Source organism: Megalops cyprinoides, chromosome 6 (genome assembly GCF_013368585.1).
Source record: "Megalops cyprinoides isolate fMegCyp1 chromosome 6, fMegCyp1.pri, whole genome shotgun sequence".
NCBI lineage: Eukaryota > Metazoa > Chordata > Actinopteri > Elopiformes > Megalopidae > Megalops > Megalops cyprinoides.
In genome coordinates, this window is record NC_050588.1 from 8,766,601 (window position 1) to 8,791,334 (window position 24,734).

Here is a 24,734-nt window from a genome sequence, read left to right on the forward strand (position 1 = left end):
CCAGTGTGCCAAATGCTGTAAAAATCATCTTAAATTAACGACAGTTAAAAATTGAATTTAACAAAAAGTTTCTAGCACCTTTTGTGTGGTTCAGTCCTTTTCAACGTTGCCTTTTTGAAGCTGTGAATGAACTGACAGTTCGGGGCGGGGCAGATGTGGAAGTGCTTAATTGGAGACGGGTTTGAATGATTAACACAGGAACTTTGAAGCCGTAGCCAACGAGACAGCCAGGAACAAACTCCTCCACCTCCGCCTCCCTGCTCCACCCATGCAGACCCAACACCTATAAATGAAACCCACGGCAGAGGCAATCATGCAACAAGCTGAGGATGCAGGCTTGGTGGAAGGGAGGTACGAAGGAGTTGAGCTTTTCTTTTAATCGTAATGAGGTGCAAGGGCACCGTGCCGCCAGCAGGTTCTAGCGTCCGTAAGTGTGGGAAGCCTCCAACAGAGAGGGTCACTACAGGAACTCTTCCAGCTTCTGGGTGGCAGACTTGATGCGGTTGTTTTCGCGAAGGTTCCGTAGTCTGGCGCTGCGGCTCGCAATCTCCTCCACGTAGGATTTGGGGAACCAGCCCCTCTCCCCATCGGACAGCCGGATCCCCTCAACCCAGCCTGGGGAAAACAAACGTCAACGTGTAAAGCTCAGAAAATATCAAAACTGGATGTCAGGAGTGTGTTGTCTCATGGATATTTGCAGTAGATGTACATTTTAAGTTTTAATCAGCAGTGATTATGGGTTCTGACATGCAAAAAGGCAGCAAGTATACCACCAATGCAGAAAGAATTATTTAAATTTATATGGAGAATCTTAGCCATCGGAGTAAAGCTCTTACATACAAAGACATTCCTACCTTGGAAACAGCAACACCTTCACCCTGACTGCAGTTTTCAGGCAAAAGATATTGTTGTTTCCAATCCAAGAAAGTCTTTCTCAGCAAACGCTTTATTCTAGTGGCTAAGGTAAAACCAAGATTCCTCATGAAAGGGAGACAGAACCTCAAGAAACACGCTAGCTATCACTGTATTACCATCGCTTGTGATGGTCTTAGCTTGCAGAACATCGGCCTTCTCCAGCGTGAGCTCGTCATGCTCCACGGCCTGGTAGCTTTTGATGCACTGAACTTGGGGCAGATCTGTGGGAGGGCCAATGCATTTGATCAGTTGAGGATTTGTTTGCCATCCACTCTAGACAGGGATGGTTATGTATGACTTGTGATCCAGAAAGACAGATTGAACACAAACATGTGAATGCTGTTTTTGTGTCACTTGCTAGTGCACTCACCTTCATTTTCGCTGATCTGCTCCTTGCTGACCTCTGGGTCGGAGGGAAACATCGCCGAGATCCAGCGCTGTTTCTCACTCCTGCACGTCACATGAACCAAAAATGACCATGAGCAGTCCCAATCAGGACTACACAGGTGTGTGTAACATACCAGAGAAACCTGAGTCACGACTGAGATCGGTCACTTTATGTTCCACCCTGTCCATGCTATGTCTGTTCCACTGATAGTCTTTTCATGAGCAGGCTGGAATGACTGGTTGTCACCTACGTCTGCTGTGCTCAGAATCAGCACCAAACATGTAACAGTCTCAACCATGTACAAACATGAAAAAGAGCCATCCTTCACCTGAAGAATGAAAGGACATAATTGTCTTTATGAAGCATTGCTGTCCACTCCTGGAGAGCCTGAGGTTTTTAGAGATGGGTATGGACCAGCAGCACGATGCCAGCTAGAACAGCAGGTGATACAAGTACCCAACCAATCAATCAGTGGCTTCCATTAAGTCAACGAGACCTGAGTTTGAACTAAGGTTGGGCAGGTCTTTTCACAGAGCATCAGGGAGAAGCATCGCCTCTCCTGGACAGGACATCACAGATGTTCTGTTATAACCAGATATTCACCTCCTGCATTACATCCACCCTTAGTGGTAAACAGGAGGTTCTGTCAGCATTTGCTATACTTACTGTATGCACTTTTGTACATCGCTTTGGATAAAAGCGTTTGCTAAATTAATAAATGTAAATGTGAATTTGCATTCCTACACATTGCTATGGAGGTTCTGTCTTAGACCACACCCCTCCCAGGAGTGTTCACAGCCAGCTGAGCAAATCAGAACGCCCGTAGCTTCAACAGTGGCAGAGATGTAGCTTTTGGTGTTGACTGCTCGGAGCGGCCTGTCTGGTTCCATGCATTAAGAGCCTGTCACTCACTCTGTGCGGGCCTTCAGTAGGATCTGGTGTTTGAGCTGTGGCCCTTCGCACAGCTGCAGGTGGAAGATGAAGCCCGAGACACCCTGCAGCTTCAGGCTCAGGTCCTTCACCTTCAGCTGGCCGATCTTGGCGTGCACAAACACAGCGAATTTCCACGTACTGTGACAGAAAAAAAACAGGAGCTCCCATGGCACAAACCAACCACACAAGGGGTATTTTAGGAAAAAAAAAACAGAGCATTTTTGTTAAAGGAAGACTAATCGGACCTTATGAGGAGAGAGGGTTTCTGAATTTTTAACTCATTGTTCCATGAGTGAGTAATGTAATGGAAGCCCAGGAGCATTGCTGCGTTCGATCACGTTAAAATGTAGTAAAATTGCACTTATTACACTTGTAACTAGTTTACAGAGCTGTTATTATATTTCCCTGTATATGTTAGTTAGGGAGACTGTAAGCCCTATAAAAAATAAGTTTCACAAAAATTAAACATGAGGAATGAGTATGGTTGGATGTAGCAAGCAGATTAACTTTGTGAGGTATTAAGTATCTGTTACTTGCAATCACACATCCCCCTTGTGTAACTTGTCAGATAATTTACTTGTTTAAAACTTTATCACTTATTTCAGCTTTACTGATTTGCTTGCTTATCCACAGCAGCCTCTGTTTTATGTATATCACCACATCATCCATTTACACAACTGTTTGTATAATTACTAGGGAAGCTGAGTATCTGTTATGGCAGCATTTATTTATTTTTCAGTAATGTTCAGCCCTAATGATTGGCTACTTGAAATACAGGGCTAACCATACTGAACACACTTTATGTAAGTCCCCCTGCCTCCTCTTCTTTTCATCCCTATTTGCTAACCTTCCCCAACCCCCCCCACCCCCTCTGACTTCAGACAGTGTCCATCCAAATAGCCACTCACTCCTTCCTCCGGGACAGCAGTAGGCAGTCATTGAATAGATGCAGATAAACAGGCCGAGTGGGCAGCTTGAACTTTGACCCGGAAATACTCATGGTCTGTGTGTCCACCTCCAGCAGCTCTCCATGTTTCACCAGCCACCGGGACTGAGAGATCAGGGGGAAAATCTGAAAGCAGAATACTCTTGTGAACACATTTATTCATTTCATGAATTTATTTTATTAATTTTTATTCCATTGTAGCATGAGCTACAGATGTTTCGGTTTTTAACCCAGTTCATGAGGTACGAAGGCTCGAATAATGACAATGTACAGCCTGACAGTCTGTGAAGGCAGATGTCATATTGCACGCACACTAATCATTATTTGCCTTGTGGGTGGTGTGTGGGAAGGTTTAAAATGACACTTCCTTCCTCTGACATATTTAGGTGTGGTTTTGCATTCACACCTCTATTATGAGAATTAAAATAGTGAAATTGTGAGGTGAGGTCGCAAAATTTCAGGAGGAGTTTGTTTGGTCCAAGGGGTATTAATTGCATTTAACCAGGGACTCCCATAATGAACATGCGATTTTCAGCATCGCTGTGGTGGGACTGCTGGTTAAGATTCTTTACTCTACCTTGCCCTCAAAGTGGATTTTCTTATTGAGGTGGATGAGTTCTTCCGTTCTCTTCATTGACTGAACGCTGGAATTACATTCCTTTATGATCTGTAAAAATACAGGGGAAATTAGTTATCATTTGTTAAGCAATGTGATTATGTCTAGCTTGTTAAGTATTCAGAACTGTCCGGTCAGCGCAGATGTTTTTATTTGTATCCCCATTCTTGAGTGGATCTTGAATGATACCTTGGTAACATTACCTTGCGCACTGTTAATATTGCCTCTTTGTACAGCTTATTTACTCTGATTACCCAATGGATGTGAGGGATAATGTCAAATTTCTTACCTTTTTCAGCTCATTAAAAGCCTTGGTGGCTGTGTCCTCATCCCGAGATCCTGGTGTTGTCCTCTTCAGGATATTCTGGAAAAATGGTCGGCAATCACTGCAACGTGAATCATTATGTTCCATCCTGCCTCTGCCAACCCACGTATCTTTCCTCATTTTTACATCAATACAAAATGTGTCACAAACGTACAATACAATAGTATGTATTCCTGCTGACCTTTTTTAAGCCCGGTTAGTAATCTTGTCATGATAATTTGTTGATAGTCCCCTAGCTTTCCTCTTGGCCAGATCTGTGTCTGGAGTCCCAGGGGCATTTAAATTGTCTTTTACCTCCACCAGCATCTTGAGTCGTGTGATCCTCTGGAAAGGGAGGATGAGGAAGGAGGTGAGGGGAAGACGCTGACAGATGGGGTCTTCCTCCAGCCGAGCCAAAATTCCAGGGAAACGGGGGTTCTCCTGTCTGGATGAAGGGAGAGGTTATGAGATTGATACCCCCATCTTTCACAGAAGTGACATTATAATGGAGGTCAGAGATGTGAAAAGAGTTTTTTGACCATCCATCCTGTCCATACTGTAGGAAACCAGCCCTGCATGTCAGCTAAAGTTTCTCACAGCAGGCGCTGGTAGGTCTGCTCCTGGTAGGCCTGGTTGGTGACATAGGGAAGGTAGACCCGGCGCAAGGCGGGGCAGTGGTCCAGGACGATGTCGCACACGTCGAATCGCAGGATGTCCTCCTCCAAGCGTTGCTCCAGGTCCTGCAGGAACCTGAGTGTGGGTGGGGGGTGGAGAGAGAGAGTATTGCACTCTGCCAGGGAATGGGGTATATCCCTTAGATTCTCCTGAATACTCCCATGTAACACCGCACTGGGCAAGACGGATGGACAGATTACAAAGGTAAGATCTTATCGTCATGGGTCACGCATTTATCCCGTCTACACACATCCACCAGCTCTGCCACTGAAACAGGAGAGTGTGTTCCGGTTTAAACTGAATGTGCACCAGCCCAGTCCACTTTTAATCTCATTGGTCACATAATTGGACTTTGGATATTGGACACATTGGATAGTGGCAACAGTGGTGCAGTGTCACACAGTAGAGTGGTTGCTGCTACAGCATGGACTTCAATGTTGGATGTGCAGCATTAAAAGTGACTGTGAAACACAACAGGCTGAGATGGAAGCATGGTCTCAATGAATCAGGTAGGAAGTTGAATAGTTGGTTATCAGTGTTTTCAATGTGCATCTTTTTCAATGGGCAGCATCCATGTCTCTGCGGTCTCAGATTTTGGTATGTGTAACATTCGGAGAAAAATAACACTCAATCAAAATGACATTTTTACACTACTTACATTATTGTCATTTAGCAGACACTCTTAACCAGAGCAACTTAAAGAGATAACAATTTTTACATGTTATCCATTTATACAGCTGGATATTTACTGAGGCAATTCTGGATTAAGTACCTCGCCCAAGGGTACAGCAGCAGTGCCCCAAAGGGGAATCGAAATATCAGTCTTTTGGCTACCTGCTCCTTACCACTGTTGTGCAGCCACTGACCCATTTAGATGACAAGATGGCCCACTAAAAAGTGTTGGAATGTAACCTGCGCACATAACCGGCGTAAAGCCTGAGCCCATCAGTTGCACATTCCATGAGATGAGCCCCTGTGTCTGCCCCTCAGTCGTATATCTGGCATTCCTAGCGTAGCTTCAGGAAACATGACGGACACAGGCAGCAGATGCGTCAGAAGGTCCAAAGGGCCAGCGTAGGGTGGGCACGAAACAACATGTTTTGTGAAACCAGTTCACAAGGAGCAGTCGGCCTGTTTTGAAATAGAACATCCCCCTACCCTGCAACATAGCTGCATCTCTACACCTATGATTCTAGTCTTTCGGTTCTTCTTTTTTATCCCTTTTAATCCCACTGTTCTCATCCTCCAGGCCTACCTCTCACTGACGTCCTTGACGTCGGGCAGCTTGGAGAAAAGCCACTGCTTCTCCTGAGCACCCAGGCACTCGGCCAGCTCGCGAGACTGCATGAAATGGTCCACCGCGATGGCCAGGCTGCGGATGTAGGAGGCCTCTGACGTCACCAGCTCAAATTTTGCCTGGCGTGGTGGGGCAAACGCAGAGGAAAAATGTGAAGAGATAAGTGTTACCGCAGACACCCTGAGCCTCCTCCTTTTTCTGTGTTCTGCACCCCCCCCCCCTCCATCATATGGTGTGCTCTGACCCTCCCCTTCCAAACTTTCATCCCAATCTCATTCCACTTCCTTTTCTGGCTGCCTTCCTCTATCTCCCATCTGTCCCTCCCCATTCCATCTTCCCTCCCTTCCTCTCAATTCCTTCTACCTCTTTATTCCCTCCCTCCTTCTCCATTCCCCACCTCCCTCTCCATTCCCATTCCCTCCTCCCCACTTCACATCGTCCCATTCTCTCTCTAGCTTTTCCTTCTCTCCATCCCTCCCGCTCACCTCCTGCAGTTTCCTCTCCTCGTTGCTGAACGTGTCCAGCGTGCCACTGCTCCGCACGTCAGGGATGTCCTGCCACAAGGAGAAGGCGGAGCCCCGCGATGAGCGAAAGGAACTGGTTGGAGAGAGGTTGTCAGGGGGCGTGGCTTCCCCGGCCTCTCCCTCCCCGAGCCCCTCATCCTCGGTGCCCGGTTCCGCCCCCTGCTGCCGCTGGATTTCTCTGTTGATGGCCACATCGCTGTACTCCTGGTACAGTATTACTACCAGTCAGAGATACAGAGGGTGTGTGAGAACAGGTACGCTGGGTAAGAAAGGAAGAATCAAGGAAATGATGGTCCTTTTTTGAGGTAGTGAGGGCTACCTCAATGACTGAAGATCCAATGCCAGTCCTCTCATTACACCTAATATGTTCAATAACATCGTGTTTAGTTCATTTGAACACTTTAAAGATGCATGTGACTGAAATAGTTTTAAGTCCATTTCTTTTTCTCAGAAAGGAAAAAAAAAGTAGGTCAGTAACTTCTCGGTATCCTCTCAGCCAGCATTTCTCAAAAGCAAGGGGCAATATCAAAATACCAGATATTTGACAATAGAACCTTTAAAAGAATGCAATATTACCAATTGTGGTAGTCAAACTGAAATGTCATTCTGATAAAACATCACACTGAACCCGGACTTCAAAGGGAAGAGATGAGAGAAGGGGGTGATGAGAAGGTAGAGTTTAAAGATGTAGAGATAGCGAGTCTCACAGCTGGGGAGGTATCGAGACAGCCGTTTGCTGCAGCTGAGGGTGGTGGCGGTGCACTCGTCCTCCTCAATGGAGTCCTTCCTCGCGCTGAGGGGAGAGGAGACACAAAAGCGGAGTCACGGTCTGTTTCGGTCAGCACCCCCCTCCTTAACGCAGCCCACAGCGACAGCTGATCACCTGAGTCTGGAGCTCCCTCTCTGTGATGGCACGGTGCTGTCAGCAGAGGGCAGCGGTGGCCCAGATCCCATGGGGCTGTGGGGGGCACTGTCGCTCGAACCCCCTGAGCTGCGGTCTCTTGAGCTGGACTTGTCTGTGTGTGAGAGAGAGAGAGAGAGAGAGAGAGAGAGAGAGAGAGGGGCAAGCAGAAAGAGAGAAAGAGACAGAGAATGGAGAGAGAGTAGAGAATGAAAGCCTGTCTCATTTTATGAAGAGCATCTTGGCATCTTACTTGACTTGTCATGCCACATAATATTAGTTGAAGTGATCAAACAATTGCAGGGGGGGGTGTGGGGGGGAAGGAGACAGGTTTGTCACATTTGTCAGATTTGATTTTGAGGAATGAAGGGTGCACAGTGCTGTACATCAAAGCACTAATGCCAAAATACTAGGGCTGTCAACGTTAACGCTAGTTTGCGATTAATCGCGAAACTTCAACGCGTTAATGTTTTAACGCAAATTAATCATATTATCAAGTTTGACCACAACTTCCTTCCGTAATTCCAGCGCAGATATTTACCTGGCTGAATTACTAAAAGGCATGGCAAACGCAAATGTGCTGAACAGCAAATTTTTGTTAGGGAAGTTTGGGTCGCAAATCGCAAACGAGCGTTAACACGTTAACGTTGACAGCCCTACAAAATATAGAAATCACATGCCTGCATTTTGCAAAAGGCTGTACAGTGAAGCTTGTCTGTGAAACCTGAGAACAAAAATCTGTGTGCTTGGCGGGTGCCCCCGCCCCGCCCCTCCCTTCAGAGACTCACTGCTCGGGCTGAGGCTGCGGGGCGCCTGCCGGTCCCTGGAGGCCACGCGGGCGGACAGGGACTTGCCCAGCTTCAGGGTGAAGGAGCTCTTCTTCTGGGAGAGCTGCAGGCGGGAGATCAGCTCCGACGCCGAGAAGCGCCGCCACTCCTGGTCCCCGGGGCGGGACAGGGGGCCCTCTGCCCCCGCCCCGCCCGCGCACTCCACCCACCCCAGGGGCGTCTCGGGCAACAGCAGCGGGTCAGGGCGGCGTTTGTTGGGCTGGGGGTCGCCGAGGGCCCCCGCCGAAGGGGCGGGGCTGGATGGTGCAGGAAGCACAGGGGAAGCCAGCCCCAGGCCGAGGCCCTCATCCAGAAAGGGTCCCGGGAATAAATACTCGCACTCCGGGCTTGGGCTGCTGAGGGATTCATCACCCTCAGGGGAGTAGACCCTCATCTTACGCCCTGAAAGACACACCACACGCGCAAACTCGCTTACAAAAATCACCACACACTTATTGGAGGCATGGACCTTTTCCTTGATATTTTGTATATATTCATACCCATTGTACTTATATTTCCAATAAATGTAACACACACACACTCACACACACATACATATATATACAGTATATACACACACATACTTGTTGTGGCAATGTTAAATGTTGCTGTTAGTAGAATGCCATATTAATGATCACAGAGTAGTGTTTCAGCTGAGTAATGAAACACAGTGTGTAGCAGACAGTGGGAGGTGTGAAGGAGGCGTTGAGGTCCATGCTTACGGATCGATTTCTCTTTGATGTCACCGTGGGACGTGCGTCTCTGTGGGCTGCACGGCTCTGGACTGCGAACCCCCGAATCCAGGGAGCTGGACCTCTGGCATTGGAGGGAGTTCCTCCTGCCTGGGGAGGTGGACAGAGGGAGGGAAAGGGGGAGGGAGAGAGGGGGAGCTGGGTGGGAAGAGGCGGGCTTGCCGTCCGATCTCACAGGGCCTTGTGGAACCGTCCCGTCAGTGTTGGGGACACCCGGTCCCTCGCTCTCCTCCGGACCCCGGTCCGCATCCAGGGTTGCGTGAGGGCTGGACAGGGGGACTTCGCCCCCGGTCGCAGTCGGGGACCCGGGTTCTGATGGGGGGGTCAAGCAGTGTCCGTCCCGGAGAGAGGGGGGGCTCAGGCCATTGGTGCCAGGCTGTGGCAGCTCGATGAAGGCCAGCGTCTCCTGTTTGCACACGGCGACGTGGTGGTGGGGCCGCCGCGGGAAGGCCCTGTCTTTCCGGGCCTCACTCAAAGCCTGGGACTCGGGTGAGCCCGGGATCCACGTGTCGGGGCTCTCCCCTCGGCAGCGGAACACATGGAGGTGGGGCTGGAAGTCAGGAAGAGGCGGGAATCCATATCCGGGGAGCATGACTAGAGGGACACATTGGAGCTAGAAAGGAAACAGTGAAAGCATGCTCTGTAAACAGAAGAGACACTTACAACAAACTCACATCCTTACCATCTTATGTGAGCCATATGGAGCTACTCTAAACTGACGTACAAAACCTTTGCCAGCTTACTGCCTTTCACATGCTAACCACCTCTTTCAAGGCACGCATGTTACCTTGTGTGCCTGTTTTAAGGAATAGCGCTTGAAGATGGTAGTTGTTCATGCAGTAAGGACAGACACAAAGTGTACCAGATGAGCAAAGCAACAAAGACAAAAGCCTCACTATACATGCATCATTACCATTTACCTTAAAGAGAATATCACCAGATCATGAGGCAAACATACTGTGCCAATACTGTACAAAACTGCCTCAATGTCCCCTTGGCTCAGTATAGTACTTACAGCTAGTCACCTGATCCTCATGGTTAGGGTACTTTAACCCTTAAGTGATATTTGAGATGGCTCCAGTGAGGGCATTAAATATCATTTGGATGCCATTTGGAAGTCATTTATTTATTTCATTGGCTTCATCTTTTTTCAATAAGGGGAACACAGTTCAAAACACTGTTGAGTAGCTGTTGCGGGACGGATTTGGGCTGGAGCCGACTCTCCCCTGCTCCAGGTTGGGCCCTGTCAGCGCGGCGCTCCCGCGTCCCCCTCTGCCTAATTAAAGGGAGCCACAGACAGGCCTCACAGCCCCTGTACTTATCTGCTCCATTCATCTTCAGATGGCCCTGGAGCTCGTCCCGTCACACAGACCCCTGCACTGCCGCAGCGGCTGCCGGACCACACTCAGCAGACACAAAGAAGGCTTTCAAGTTCACGCCCCGGCTCCTTTTAGCACGGCGGGGAAAATCCCCCATCCCAGCGCTCTTTCAACTGAGCGTCTGGGCTCAGCGGTCCCGTCTACACCGTTCTCAGACCTTTTTTTCTTTGCACATCCGAACCGACGAGACCGGGGCGTCACTTTTCTGACGCGTATTAAAGTCGTACCGCACTAGAATAAATCAAACTCACGTTTCTATTTTTTCTTCTTCCCGGAAGGCTGCCTGTCAATTTTGAAAGGCAAGCACTTGATTTCATAGGAAGTCGCTTGAATTTTATGAAATCAATTTCACGCCTACATATGTGCGTCAAAGAGGGCAGAAATGCAGGATACAGAACTTAATAATTCGGCAGGTGTTCTTCCCTTCGTCTTCAGCTCCCCTTTAAAAATCCCCTACGCCCAATTGATAGACGCCTCGCAAACTAGGTCAGTTGTACACCTGTCAAACTCAGTTAGATTGCACCCAGTTCTATTCCCTCCAGATATTAATGCAGAGATTACCACTATCTTCAGATCTAAAGCATCATTACTGGGTCAAAGGTCAAGTGGGAGCAAATGTCAGTTATTGAGAATTGAGGTAGCTGATGACCTACATACAGATAAATGTTTACTCAGCAGACAAAATTGCACACTCAGCATAATTTCCATGGTGTACGGCAGAGACTGAGAGCCTCATACTGCAGGGTTAATACCTACCCCAGTTTCTGTAGTGTGAAGTAGGTGAGCTATACTGTAAGTAACTGTACTAACTATACTGTAAGCATACCCCCTTGCTAGCACACCAGTCTATCACAGGGCTATTACCCCCAAAGCCAGCTCTCTACAAGCAGAGAGGAAATAGGTGACAATTCTTCAATATGACTCAGCAGGATCAGAGTACCCTAACCACAGTACCAATGTACCAGTTAAACAAACTTAAAAGGCTTTGTTGCCTCAAAGTTTCGTTCAATGGGGAAAATGAATTGGGGTCATTCAAAACTGGAAAAACAGAACTTAAGTCTTCTAAAAACTCAACGCTCACCAACTTCAGATTTCTTCAGATTTCAAACTAAAGCTGAAGTTCAGTGATAAATAAACAGCCAAATGTTGATTTGACAAAGAACTTTTCCTCTTATTCATGCCACTAAGTCCACTGTCTAGAATATCAATAGCCTGCAGTGCCTTTCTCACTCTGAAAAACAAGTAGCCTTTGTTTTCTTTGGAAAAAAAAAATCAACCTCTCTCATTCACCCCCCCCCCACCCCCCCTCCCTCCCAGACAACAGGTATGCACCAAGGTAATCCCTCCTCCGCCCCCATCTGTCCCCTGTTTGAGACACCTTCACCCCCCCCCCCCCCCCCCACTTAGTTTCTGTGGTACCACAGACATACACCAAAAGTGCATGGAAAACACACAGTTAACAAATGGCACACACAGGTAAAAAACAAAGACTCCTTCAAATACCCCCCACCCCCACCTCATCAAACATTAAGGCGCACTCAAAGCTACAGTCACGCATAAAATACACACACACACACACACACACACACGCACACACACACACACACATACACACACACACACAGAACATACCAGCAGGAACGCGCACAGAGACAAATGATTACCTGTTCCCTGCCCAAAACAAAGGTGTCTTTATTCCTGCAGCTACAGGAGAACAGACAGCTGGGAGCATCAGAGAATGGTGGAGAGAGAGAGAGAGAGATAGAGTGAGGGAGAGAGAGAGTTTTTTCTGACCCCTGTCATGCACACAAATGATTTTTATCTTGCTTTTTTGTTGTTGTTTTTGCCCTACGTTGTCATATTTTAGTGTAGCATTTGCTCGTCTAAAAGATTCAGCAGTGACATTGCATTACAATGCACTGACAAGTGTATCTGCTGCTAAGATACGGCAAGACAGGATATGAATCTAAGCCCAGAACACACAACAGATACCAAGCAATTTATGTATAATTCACATAACTAACATTACATAAGTACAAAACTTACATTTTTCTTAATATAGTAAATCGTCCAATCATGGGACGTTAACTGAACTCATTCAGGAGAAGTGTCTGGCTTAAGCCCAGCTTCATAACCACTGCTGCCCAGAAATGTGTCAGTGTTGCCCTATCTGGGCTGTGGTTTCACGCTTTCTCCTACATCCCAGATAGGGCAACAAGGTATCATAGTCTCTTGAAGCAGCAGTATAGTTACCCAGTCGCAGACACACGCTCTAGACCCCGCAATCACAATTCCATTCAAGACCTCATACCTCACTCTGCCCCTCCTTGTCAGCTTTTAATACAATGCAACAGAGAACCTTGAGTAAATTTCAAGGTTTTTTGTGAGCAGGTGTTAGTTAGAGTTGCCCGCATAGGAGCTGGCTTGAAAACTAGAGCAGAAAAGTTTGAAAACTCTCAGAGGAAAAATGGACACAGTGTCAAAGGAAATTTGCCTCCTCTTGGCTACATCATTTGACATGAGTTTCAGCATTATTGATTACTACTGCCATATCTGAATTTTGGTTCATGGTAGCCGAGTTGGCAGCAACGAAAGTAATTACCATTACAGTATAGTTTGACAACAGTGAGTTCAATTGAAATTAGTTTGAGAAAACTAAGGGTTTCATTTCTGGTAATTATCTGGTGTATAAAAACTTAAAGGAATAAGGTTTCAAACACTGTTTCAGAAAACACCCCACCCCTGATCAGCTCTCAGCTGTGTCGCCAGTTTAGGTCTTTGTCTGCAAGCCCATAGAATATCAAGTTAAATCATAATTAATGTTAATAATAGTTTGTCATAGTTGATTGCTAATGCATTCTGGGAATTTTCACGCAGTCAAGGAAGAATCACTTACTAACATATATTTCTTGTAAAATAGGCTGTCCAGACCAAACTTTTCATTTTTCACTACTGCTGGAATGAAAGCAGAATCTGACTACTGGTGATGTCATTTGCGATTGTAAACTGTAGATATTATAAACTACACAACCCCGTGCACCAGCATGACATCACTCCAACACCGTTGCGTGACATCACTACATGCCTGACATTTCCCATATTGATGACTATGCGCAGGGCAACCCATGGAGCAGCCTATCCCAGAGCTCTAAACGCAAGCACACTCCCCTCTCATCCGTGTCATGTACCACCTGAGTCTTTTCAAACTGATGCACAAACCCGGGGTCAGAACAAACCTTGAACAAGCATTCAGTCAAACTGCAACAGCACTTTGTCCTAAAGGCAAAGCACCATATCATTCACATTGAAAGCCGCCCTTTTAAGTTATTTGTAGCCCCAGGCTTGCCATAGTTTCTCCTGTTTATGTATATTCTCCTGCACTCACATGTTATCCCAGCCGTATATATTAAAGAGCCAGCTGAGAGGGGCAAGAGTATGGTGTGATGCATCCCTATACCAGTACTGTTTGTGTCCTAAGTTGCATAGTTCCACCCCAGCTCTCTGATTGCCCTGCCACACAAGGAGGCCCATGTCCTTCTGGCCTTACTGAAGGTGGAGGGTTTGTCAGAAGGAGGTGGTAGGGGGGGCTTTGAAGAAAGGAGAAAGGAAGGGGGGGGGGGGGGGGGGGTGTGACGGGCTCTTTCTTCAAAAGATCTCCCAATGTCCACAGACTAAAGAGACAGGATGGATTACATTAGCCAGAGGGCATCAGAGATCATTTTGTCAGAGATGGATCCCGAATCCTCCTTCAAGGATTTATTAGACATAACACTGTGTACTTGAGCAACCATGAACCTGCTCGCCAATTCTGTCCAAAGCATACAATGGTAACTACTTCAAAATACATGGAGGAATAAAGAACATAAAACACAGGATTACAATTATTTTGAATTGCATGTTCAGAATACAACATAGATGAGCCTTTATTAGAGGAATTCGGATTTACTGTGCAGAAATCACGGTGTCTCTGTGAAATACGCCTGGAGGCTGTCACGTGTTCCCCCTACTGAACTGGACCATAAAACCGGACCTGACAGCCTATTCAGCGTTTCTCGTTATGCATCTCAAATGCTGACATTTCAGAGGTCAATTTTAGAAATAAGAATAATGACCCAATTGAAAAGACATTGCTGAATGTGGACTGAGGTTTCATCTGACGGGTGCGTTTCAAACCTTCCGAGGACATTTTAACACAAAACGACAGCATCATGCGCAGTTTCGAGAAGCGAGCGCAACTGACGGAATAAGCTTGTGTGGACTTGTGTGACTGATTTCACAAGTAAAGCGCTGGGCCAAGACATCTGAGATTAAACCGTTTTTAACAAAATGTCTCTCGGAAATGATCGTCCACGGACATTTTTAGCCATCTCCACCAAAGACGACCTAAAAAAAGACATTTTTAAAGAGTGCATACAAATGCACAAGTGCATACGGTGTGCACAACAATAAACAATTTCGGTTTCGACGAGACAGCTCTAAAGAGTGCGACTCCATAAATAAAAGTTTTCAGCGAGGACTGTAGCTATTCTAAAACGAACCGAGCAACGACGTGACAGTCGCACGGGACCTCAGCGATCACCTTGTGCGGGCAGAGAGCATTCCACTCTGGTCACCTGAGACTGCAGACCCCCCGCGTTTGCACAACCACACCGCAGATATCCGTAGGGGCCGTGACATAAGCAGCCAGACTTATAAAGATTGACACCGGTTCACCACTAAAACAACGCCACACAAAAACAAGGGAGCGGGGCACTGCCTCATAAACGGCAAGCTAATGGATCCAGCGAGACCCAGCTGCAGCTAATGGATCCAGCGAGACCCAGCTGCAACAAAGGTAATCTCCCGACTCATCATGTCGTACTACTTCCCTATTTCTCCCTCGTTTCATGTCATAACGTGGCCGTCATTGCTGTTGAAACACCCCGCTGAAGAGCTAAGGGAACTAGGGAACTAGGGAAAACTCAAAATCATCTGTTGTAACTTTAGCTTCCCTCTGACAAAGCGCAAGGCTATCCCTCTCTCACAACACACCCAACATATAATTGAACACAAAAACCTATTCCATGTAGTCATGACTCCATCACAAATCAGTATTGAGTATATTTTAACATAGTCACAGGACTGAAAAGGCTAACAAGCTAATCATCACTGCAGACCAATCAGCAATAAATAAATACAGAGCCCACAACCTCACTCCAGAGCATTAAATGTCCTCCATATTTACTCATACCCCCAAACACCCTCTGCCTAAACTGTTTTATAATAATGTTTTATAATATATTTCATATAATAATGTAATATATATTACTATAAATAACTGTACTCTTTATTTTGGCACAGAGCAAATTCAAATGATTCACAAGTAATGAATTTCAACCCTCAGAAAACACAAGGGTGCCATTTATTCACTCCTTTAAATAATCTTTAAAACCAAATCAGAGAAAACAAATCTACACCAACAGTTCAATGGAAGCCACTGAAACTATACAGAGGCATCCAAAGGCTTCCTGTTTCCCTGTATAAAAGTAAGTTCCAAAGAGGAGAACCACCAGTAGCATGCATTATCATGGTTAAGGTCAGAGAGCTCTCTGAGGATTGTAGGTAAAAGGTCATTGATCTTCACAAGTTGGCAGATGACTATAAAGGAATTCACTGAATTTAACACTTCCCACTGTACTATCAATTGTTAGGAAATTTAAGGCGGCTGGTACGACAGCAACCCTACCAGGAAGAGAAGGTCTACCTTGCCACCATGCTGTGAGAGACAAGTTCAGGAGCCAACTGTTAATCCAAAGGCAACAGCTGAAGATCTCCCAAACAAACCCTTCAGGTTACAACGTGCCAAAAACAGCCATCCCAAGTTGCATGCATGAGTGTTACATTCACAGCCAGGTTTCAAGAAAGAAGCCACTTTTGAAGATAAACCCCAAAAAGAGGCAACTTGAATTTGCCATAATCTGGATGACAACTGGAAGCATGTCTCATGGTCAGATGAAATGAAAGCTGAGCTTTTTATATATGCTCACCAGCATCACATTCAGGATAAAAAGGTTACTTTGAGGAACAATCAATTTGCATTGTGCAATATGGTGGGGAGGATCATGTTTTGGGGTTGTCCCAGGTCTATGGATGCTAGAGCCCTTGCTAAGATAAAAGCATTTATGAATTTGAACAGGTATGAGGATTATTTGGCCAGAAACCTGGTTCCCTCTGCCAAGAAGCTCAAACTTGGCTGAAAATTGACATTCCAGGATATCAATGATCCTGAAAGTAATGAACAAGGAAGTGCTTAACCACAAATAAATGTTCTCAGCTGATGTCAAGAAAGTAGTTCCAAAATGGAATCCAAAGGATCTGAGGTACCTAGAGGACGTCTGCCATGAGGATGGTCAAAAATGCCATTCAGAAGTGCTAGAACCTCATAAAACTCCACAGGAAGTGTTTTGTCAGTATAATCCATGCCTGAAGAAAATTTCCAAACGCTAATTACAGGGAGGTTTAAAAAAATATGACGCTTTTGTTTTGTGGAATAAAACCAATTATTTGTGAACAATGAGTTCGTGCTCATTGCTCAAGTGTAACATTACAGAAATAAATGATCCAAGATGTACAATATTTCTCTTGAAGTATGTGTTTTCGCTCCTGTTTAGTCATGGGTAAGAATAATTATGCAGTACACTATATATGCGCTATATATATATATAACATATTCCTGCTGCAGTTTTGCGTATCTTAAATTGTCCATTCTTGACAGAGCTCTGCAATGCAAGTTGAAGAAGTTTCTTAATGCTTTGCTCAAGGATAAAAGTTTAAAAGTGCATGGCCTACTTTCCAAATGTTGAAGTTCATCAATTATCCATTTAGCCTCTGTTTTCTCTCTCTCTCTCTCTCTCTCTCTCTCTCTGTTTTGGCTGTAGAAGAACAGGGCCTATTTAAAAAACATTTCACCTTTATTACACAGACAAGTAAAGACACGCCAGTTGCAGGCACTTGTTTTGAAATGCGATCAGACACAGGACACTCCCCCGAAACTGACCATGAGGCAGGACTCTCGACCGCACTCCCAACGTGAGACAAGGGTCAAGGTTTCATTTCTGCCCGAAAAACTACCTGTAGTAACCTGTAGTTTCACGGCTTTAAAAACCCCTAGGAAAAAGGTCCATAATCCTAAGTAAACTTGACCTGGTATTTTGAATATTTTTGTAAGGGCGGGGCTGTGTAATGAAATCCCTCGGTGCATGATAATATCTGTTGCTTCCCTGCATCACACAATGCCAGGACTGTGCTCTTTGAATAGCTGCAAGAATTGTGTGGCACCGAAAAAATCTTCGGGCGATGAGAAAGGAAAGCTGAAACACTGGAAATGTGGGGAGGGACAGAGGTTGATCTCTCGACACACACGGTATTCAATACAACTGAATACTCAATAGAAGCAACCCTTTTCCTCACAAAAAATAAGACTGTGCGAATGCGACTCTGGACATTAGTTGAGTGTCCTGCATCATTGTCTCTTATGACTGAAGAGATCAGCCCAGCCAGCATTAGCTGTAACATTAGCCCTTGACTCCTCATGTGAATCAAGCATAATTATCACCACCAGGCACCATGCTTCAAATTCAAAGCCACATAAACTTTCACACCCTAACATAAGCAACAAAGAAGAAAGTGAAATGGCTATGTTTGTGAAATGGTACATACTGGCTGCATAAGGGCTGCATCACTAAGGCAGTGTTTGCGTAATTCTGTGAGGAGGGGGAGACAGTATAAGCATCGGTATGATGCATAAATGCATCTGGAAGGTACTTCATTCTGTGCAGCTGGTGGGAACTCCAGAAGCTGTTAGCCCCCCCCCCCCCCCCCCCATGCCCACCGTTCTGGCATCAGGACTCCACAATCCTGTGCCAGCAGGCTCCAGGGCCTGAAAAAATAAGCTCACCACTGAGCTGGCTCCCACTGAACACCTGGGCAGGTGTGCAGGCAGTGCAGCCAGGCAGGAGCATAGAGTACATACCTGGAGGGCATAGCTCTTTCAGTCCTGTCAAGCCTTCACACAGAACAGGGAGAGAGAGGGAGGGCGGAAGGAGGGCGAGACAGAGAGGGAGAGAGAGGGGAAGAGAGAGACGGACAGGAAAGGGGAGGTGAGAGGGAGAGTTAAATGACAGTGCACATCTTGACGGGAGGTGTGAACTCTTTCTAAATTCAAAAGCACACAAGCTACAGTGCGGGGGGCAGGAGTTGGCATGTGTCAGGGTCTGTGTTAAAGGAATGCCAAGGGACTAGCCCATTGCATTCCAGAGAGCATTTAGAAAAATGCCACTTTGGAAGAAAAAAGGATTAAGTATTGTAAAAGAGACTAGAGATTAGAAGAATTCATTAGATTGGAATTCCATGCACGTTCATTGAGCGTACACTGAAATGCTCATTATGCAGCGCACTGCTCCTAAAAGTATGTTTATGGGGAAGAGTGGGCACTTTTTCTGCAAGCTTTCATTGCCCTAATGAAAGCTCCCCCCCCTAAACCACCACCACCTAACCCCAACCCCCCCCCCCCCCCCCCCCCCCCCAGCTCAGCACAGACCTCTTCTGACACATGTAGACACTTTACGCATTCCCTGAATAGCTGGCCGCTTGTCATTCCTCCCAAATTGCCTCCAAAGAGACCGGAGGAGACAGAGAGGCAGCAAGAGAACCTCTGTCTGAAGATACACAACAACATAAGCACACTACCACACAACAACACAGACACTCTGAATCACAACAAAAAAATTAAGTTTGGTTGCTATGATGAAAATATGTACGTTATAAGATGAATGATTTAGTGTGAAGAGCACAAGTGTTATGTAAAGCTACATTAGACACAATTAAGCTAAGAAGACAGCTGCTAACGGACGATAGTTACTTAAACTTGAATGCCACTTAATCTTGAAAACCAAAAATCAGGATCAGCAGTTATTTTTTTTCCCACTGTTATGTGGAAATGAAGCTGCTCAGATTCAGCTCCATGTCAGGGCCTCCTAGAAGCAAGAGAAGCTCAAGTCTGAGCCACCCTTTGCACTTGTTTCTATGGTCAGTTGTTGCATGCTGTTAAAGACAGGACACAAAGACAGTATGAGTGGTCACCTGTGCCCAGCCTTACTTTCCTGGGCCCTCTTTTACTCACCAGATTTAATCTGTCTATCACACAGTACACCTTTACCTACATGTATTTGGATCACAATAATCCCTGCCTTTCAAGACTGACCCCTTGATCCCCCACTCTCGCCCCTTTCTGTTTTCTGTGACCTCAGGACAGTACTTCTTTTTAAATATTCATTACAATTGTATGCTTCAACAGAACAATGTGTGCTACATTATTTTTTTTGTCCAGGTGTTGCTCACCTTGAATATGGCACTACCTTCTATCTCTCTCCTCTTGTGCTCTACTTCTTCTTCGACACATAGAGGACTTTGGTGTCTGGCCAATCCTCTTCCTTTCCCACCTTTCTCATGCTTCTCTGCTTCTCGGTTCTTTTATTTTATTGGCTTTGCAGCTTGGGTCATCTTCATTATTTTTGCTTACCACTGCTTACCACCATTCTGCTGTTCTCTGTCACTTCCTTTTCTCCTGTCTCCATGAAACTTCTCTCTCTATGTCCGCAATCCCTCTCATCCCCTCGAGACAGAAGAGTATCCTTTCCGTGTCTTCGTTCTCACATTTCTAGCCTTTCACCTTTCTCTTCTCAAGCTCGCCTCTGGTGGAATGAGCCGCCAGCCAGCGTGTGAATCCGTGCGAGTTTCGCGCAATGAAAATTACACGTCGCAAGCATTTACAGCTCCTAAGCTTGTGTTTTAACCTGACTTGCTATCCAAGGCTAATTAAGTAGTTTACCTAGGGCAACTGGCATGGCTTGCATTTGACATATTATACAGCTTGATGTTTACTCAAGCTATTGAGGTTAAGTACATTGCTCAAGGGTACAATGGTTGCGCCCCACCCTGGATTCAAACCCGCCGGTTACCCAGAGTCCCCTTCTGTAACCACCACGCCGAGCAGCTGGGCATTAGAGTGCATGCTGGCTTTGTTCCTGAAGCGGGAGGGACTGGCACGGCAAGGGTCCACATGGCTTATAAAAGCGTGCCTTTGCAATGGAAGGCCTTTTAAGAGCCAAGCGGTGCACCGGCGTCACGCTTCGGTGAGCCGCAGCCCTGCTGTCGGCCATGCAAGGCAGAAAGGGAACGGGGAGGAGGGGGACAGGTACGGTTGTTGTGTCTCTCCACCCCACAGCCCTCCCCCACCCCCATTCATTAGGCGCAAACATGCAGCTGCCCAGCTGAGCACTCATGGCTCCGGGGGGGAGGGGGGGGGGGCGGTAACACACTCCTGTAAACAGAGCTGAGAACAGGTCCCATCAGACCGCACTATGCTGACTCCGTGAACGCGTCATATGCAGAGAGAGAACACAGGGGCGGTTATACCGTTAAAGCAGGCAGATGGACAGATGCCACAGGAGAGAGGGGTAGGGTCATTTGAGTTACTCACTTGGTAAGAAATACACTTCCATAGACATACAGAAAGAGGAGCACTTGACATTTTATTAAAGCTGAAACATCCACTAATTATATCGGTGGTGTTGGCAGCAGGACAGCAGTGTTGATCCCTTCAGGTAAAAGCAATGATGTAAAGCATGACAGAAACTGTGGGACATGTGCCCCCTGCACTGAAACAGTCTGCACAGGGCGGCCATTTTGTGAGTAGACTGCGGTTGGCAATGCGACTCCTCTCTGCCATCCTCACAGGGTTTGCTGTCGCAGACATCCAGTAAATCAAACTGATTTTTCCCAGCACTGCCTGTTCCTTACCACTGCTCGGACATCACCGCAAAAACCTTCTATCTACCACACACAAGCAGCAATTCATGCTTCCACTGCTTTACACAGCCTGTACATAATGGCCTTCTTTCAGTCCTTTATCTCTAAGATAAGAATATCTTATCGAAAAGAAAAGAAAAAAAAACAGTGCCTGATTTTTGACCGGGGAATAAATGATGGTGTAGTAAGCGGCAGACACATCAGAAAACGAAAGCACTCAAAGCAAACCAGCACTCCTCTGCTATCTGTGCGAGCGACCTGCACCCAGACAGGACCGGCACAGCCATGTGAAAGAATGAGCAGGTAAACCGGGACGGGGGCAAACTGAGACGGGGCCGAACAGCCACCGCCAATCAATGTACTCACATTCGGATGCGCTCACATCCATGCAGGTATTTGTCATGGGGGTAGACACACATAAGCACACAGGTATACACATACTGTGCATATAAAGCGGCACACAGCCACACAAACAGACGCGTACACATGCACACAGCGCTGCACAAGGAAGCACACACACACTCACATATACACACAGAAACACACACGCAGTATGCAGGTTCACAGAAACAAATTGATGCATAATAGGTGGCCCATGTACTGATGTACAGACACCGAACCTCATGACTCATCAGATAGACAGCACACACCTGAACATTGTTTACATTCTTCAGGTGAATCAACCCCAAGTTAACAGCTACAAAAGAGAGACAGGGGTAGGTTATTTCAGTTGCTCACTTTGTAAGAAGTACTTTCCACATTGAAACATTGAAACAAGGGGACTTGACATTTTATTAAAACTGACACTTCCATTAATTATATCAGTGTTGACAGTAGGACAGCAGCGTTGATCAGTTACAGTAAAAAAAAGTACTTGTTAGACACTAGCAAAATGTATGGAGATGGGATTAGGATTTGTCTGAGATGATTCTACAGCAGTGCTCTGGGGCACTGTGCACCCAGAGTATGGGCAGAGCAGGCTGATATTCAAACTCTTGAGTCCTGATTTCCTCTGCCCCACCCATCGCGACTGACATGACCACGTCAGGGCCCAGGTCACCTGATCCCTCAGGTGCAGCTAAATGCAGAGGCACAATGAAAACCTTTGTGGATGCACTGCCTTGGTAACGGAGCTGGTGACAATCCAGGGGGAAAGGAGCCAGTTATATATACTAAGATCTCATCAGAAATCTGGAGAGGCTGGTTCAACATTGAGCCAAGCCATACAGACCAACAAATAGGTTATACATCTAGGGTACACACACAGGTACCCCACAAGTCCTCACTTATTCAATCACACACTTATCACACACAATCTATATCAATCTACATATTTAATATATGTGTATACATTGTAGCATATCCCAGTATATTCTAAATGGAATAAATGCTTTATAAAGAATTTGTGAACTGAGGATATATTTCACAATCGCGGACTTTTCAAGTAGACCCATTTGATGGGGCCTCTAAAAGAAGAGTGCATATATATTTTCTGTACATTTATTACTTTAAATCAAGTAAATACACAGTGGAAAACAGACATTTAACATTCCCCTGGATCCCTTTGTGCATATTCATTTCAATCCAAAATTTTTTTCTGTTGTTTTTGCTTTAAAGAACTAAGCTGAACCAGCCCTGCATTAATTTGCACATCTAAACTGTTTCTTCAGCAGAAGAAGAGAAGAATTTCAGCAGCTTCATTTTCACAGGTGACGCTGACTGTTGGGTGTGCGTTTGCGTGTTGGACAATCACTGCCTAAAGTCCATGGGCTCTTGCTGCAAAGGTGCACGCATGCATGCAGTATGCCAGCTGCAACACACCCTCGCTGTCCAACACAGCGCGCACCCCCCACCGCCCTCCAACCACAGGACTGCTCACACCTGGTCACTGCGTCGCTTTTGACTGTCTGCTTGCGCACAACATCAAACAGCGGCGTGCACGTTTATAAAGGAAGAACGCACCTGCGCAATCAACACGCGTGCAGCGCCGTGCTTCTCGCGGATCGAGCATGTCAGGCCGAGGGCAGGTAAAACAGGACGCTGCAAGCGCAGACCGGCGCAACCCCCCCCCAAACCACACCCCCACCGCCCCCCCCACCCTCGGCTGTCGCAAAAGCGACAACTTCCAGTGTGACAGCTGCCACTACAGCTGCTTAAATTGGCACAAACATGCAAGATCCGAAGTGATTCAGCTCCCCTAGATGTGCAGCAGTTAGCAGTGCTGCTCGGAATAATCAGGACATACACTCTTCATATAGGCTCATCATTTCATCATACGCACAGTAACAGCAGTAACAGCAGCTGTATATATGCACAGTAACAGCAGCTGTATATATGCACAGTAACAGCAGCTGTATATATGCACAGTAACAGCAGTAAGGGCAGCTTCATATACGCACAGTAACAGCAGTAACAGCAGCTGTATATATGCACAGTAACAGCAGCTGTATATATGCACAGTAACAGCAGTAAGGGCAGCTTCATATACGCACAGTAACAGCAGCTTTATATACGCACAGTAACAGCAGTAAGGGCAGCTTTATATACGCGCAGTAACAGCAGCTTTATATACGCACAGTAACAGCAGTAAGGGCAGCTTTATATACGCGCAGTAACAGCAGTAACAGCAGCTTCATATACGCACAGTAACAGCAGTAACAGCAGCTGTATATATGCACAGTAACAGCAGTAAGGACAGCTTCATATACGCACAGTAACAGCAGCTTTATATACGCACAGTAACAGCAGTAAGGGCAGCTTTATATACGCACAGTAACAGCAGTAACAGCAGCTTTATATACGCACAGTAACAGCAGTTTGCTTGCATATGGTGTTCTAACCTCATAGAGGATGGCTTCTCCTTGGCCGGGCAGCGGCCAGCAGCGGTGTAGGAATCCGGGCCGTCTTAGCGTCTGGCTGGGCTGCTACGGTATCCATGACTGCCCTGCGTTTCCCCTGCTCTTACTCTCTCCTCCTCCTCCTCCTCCTCCTCCTCGAGCTGCCGGCGCAGCCCTCCACTGGCTCCGTGGACGGATAAGCAGACGAGACAGTCCGGTTCACCGTGTCTCCTTGCGCTCTCTCTCCCTCTCCTGCTCTCTCTCTCTCCTTCCCTGCCCCTCCTTCCAAAAAGAAAAAGGCCAAAATAAAAATCACTGTCTAGTCCACGAATCCCTTCTCGGTTCTCTTTTCTCCTTTCTCCTTCTTTTCTTTTGCTTCTTCCTGTTGTTATTCGTCTCTTCTTCTCAAGGTTCTCCCGGTGAAAATCCACCACGCTCCAAGCCTCCCCCCCCCCCTCCGTCTCTCTCTCCCTCAAAGAGTTATTTATTGTTTTATCTGTCTAACACCTGCCAGCAGAGAGAGAGAGAGAGAAGAGAGGAGAGAGCTGCAGCTTGCTAGGAAGGCAGAGCGTTTTGCTTGTGTGTTTGTGTG

The 24,734-nt window shown here is 46.5% G+C and overlaps 1 protein-coding gene across 1 annotated transcript; it reads right to left on the reverse strand.

The window, feature by feature from the left end:
* Positions 1-226: 226 nt before the first annotated feature.
* Positions 227-24,734, reverse strand: LOC118779231 (rho guanine nucleotide exchange factor 19-like). Its single transcript, XM_036531218.1, has 16 exons — positions 24,146-24,734; positions 9,049-9,691; positions 8,288-8,728; positions 7,482-7,614; positions 7,306-7,391; positions 6,560-6,816; positions 6,033-6,193; positions 4,700-4,852; positions 4,418-4,547; positions 4,088-4,162; positions 3,760-3,849; positions 3,145-3,308; positions 2,216-2,374; positions 1,286-1,365; positions 1,032-1,136; positions 227-615 (listed from the first exon to the last, which is right to left on the reverse strand). Exons 2-16 carry the CDS (start codon positions 9,668-9,670, stop codon positions 461-463), a joined length of 2,811 nt encoding a protein of 936 aa, XP_036387111.1. The 5' UTR covers positions 9,671-9,691; positions 24,146-24,734; the 3' UTR covers positions 227-460.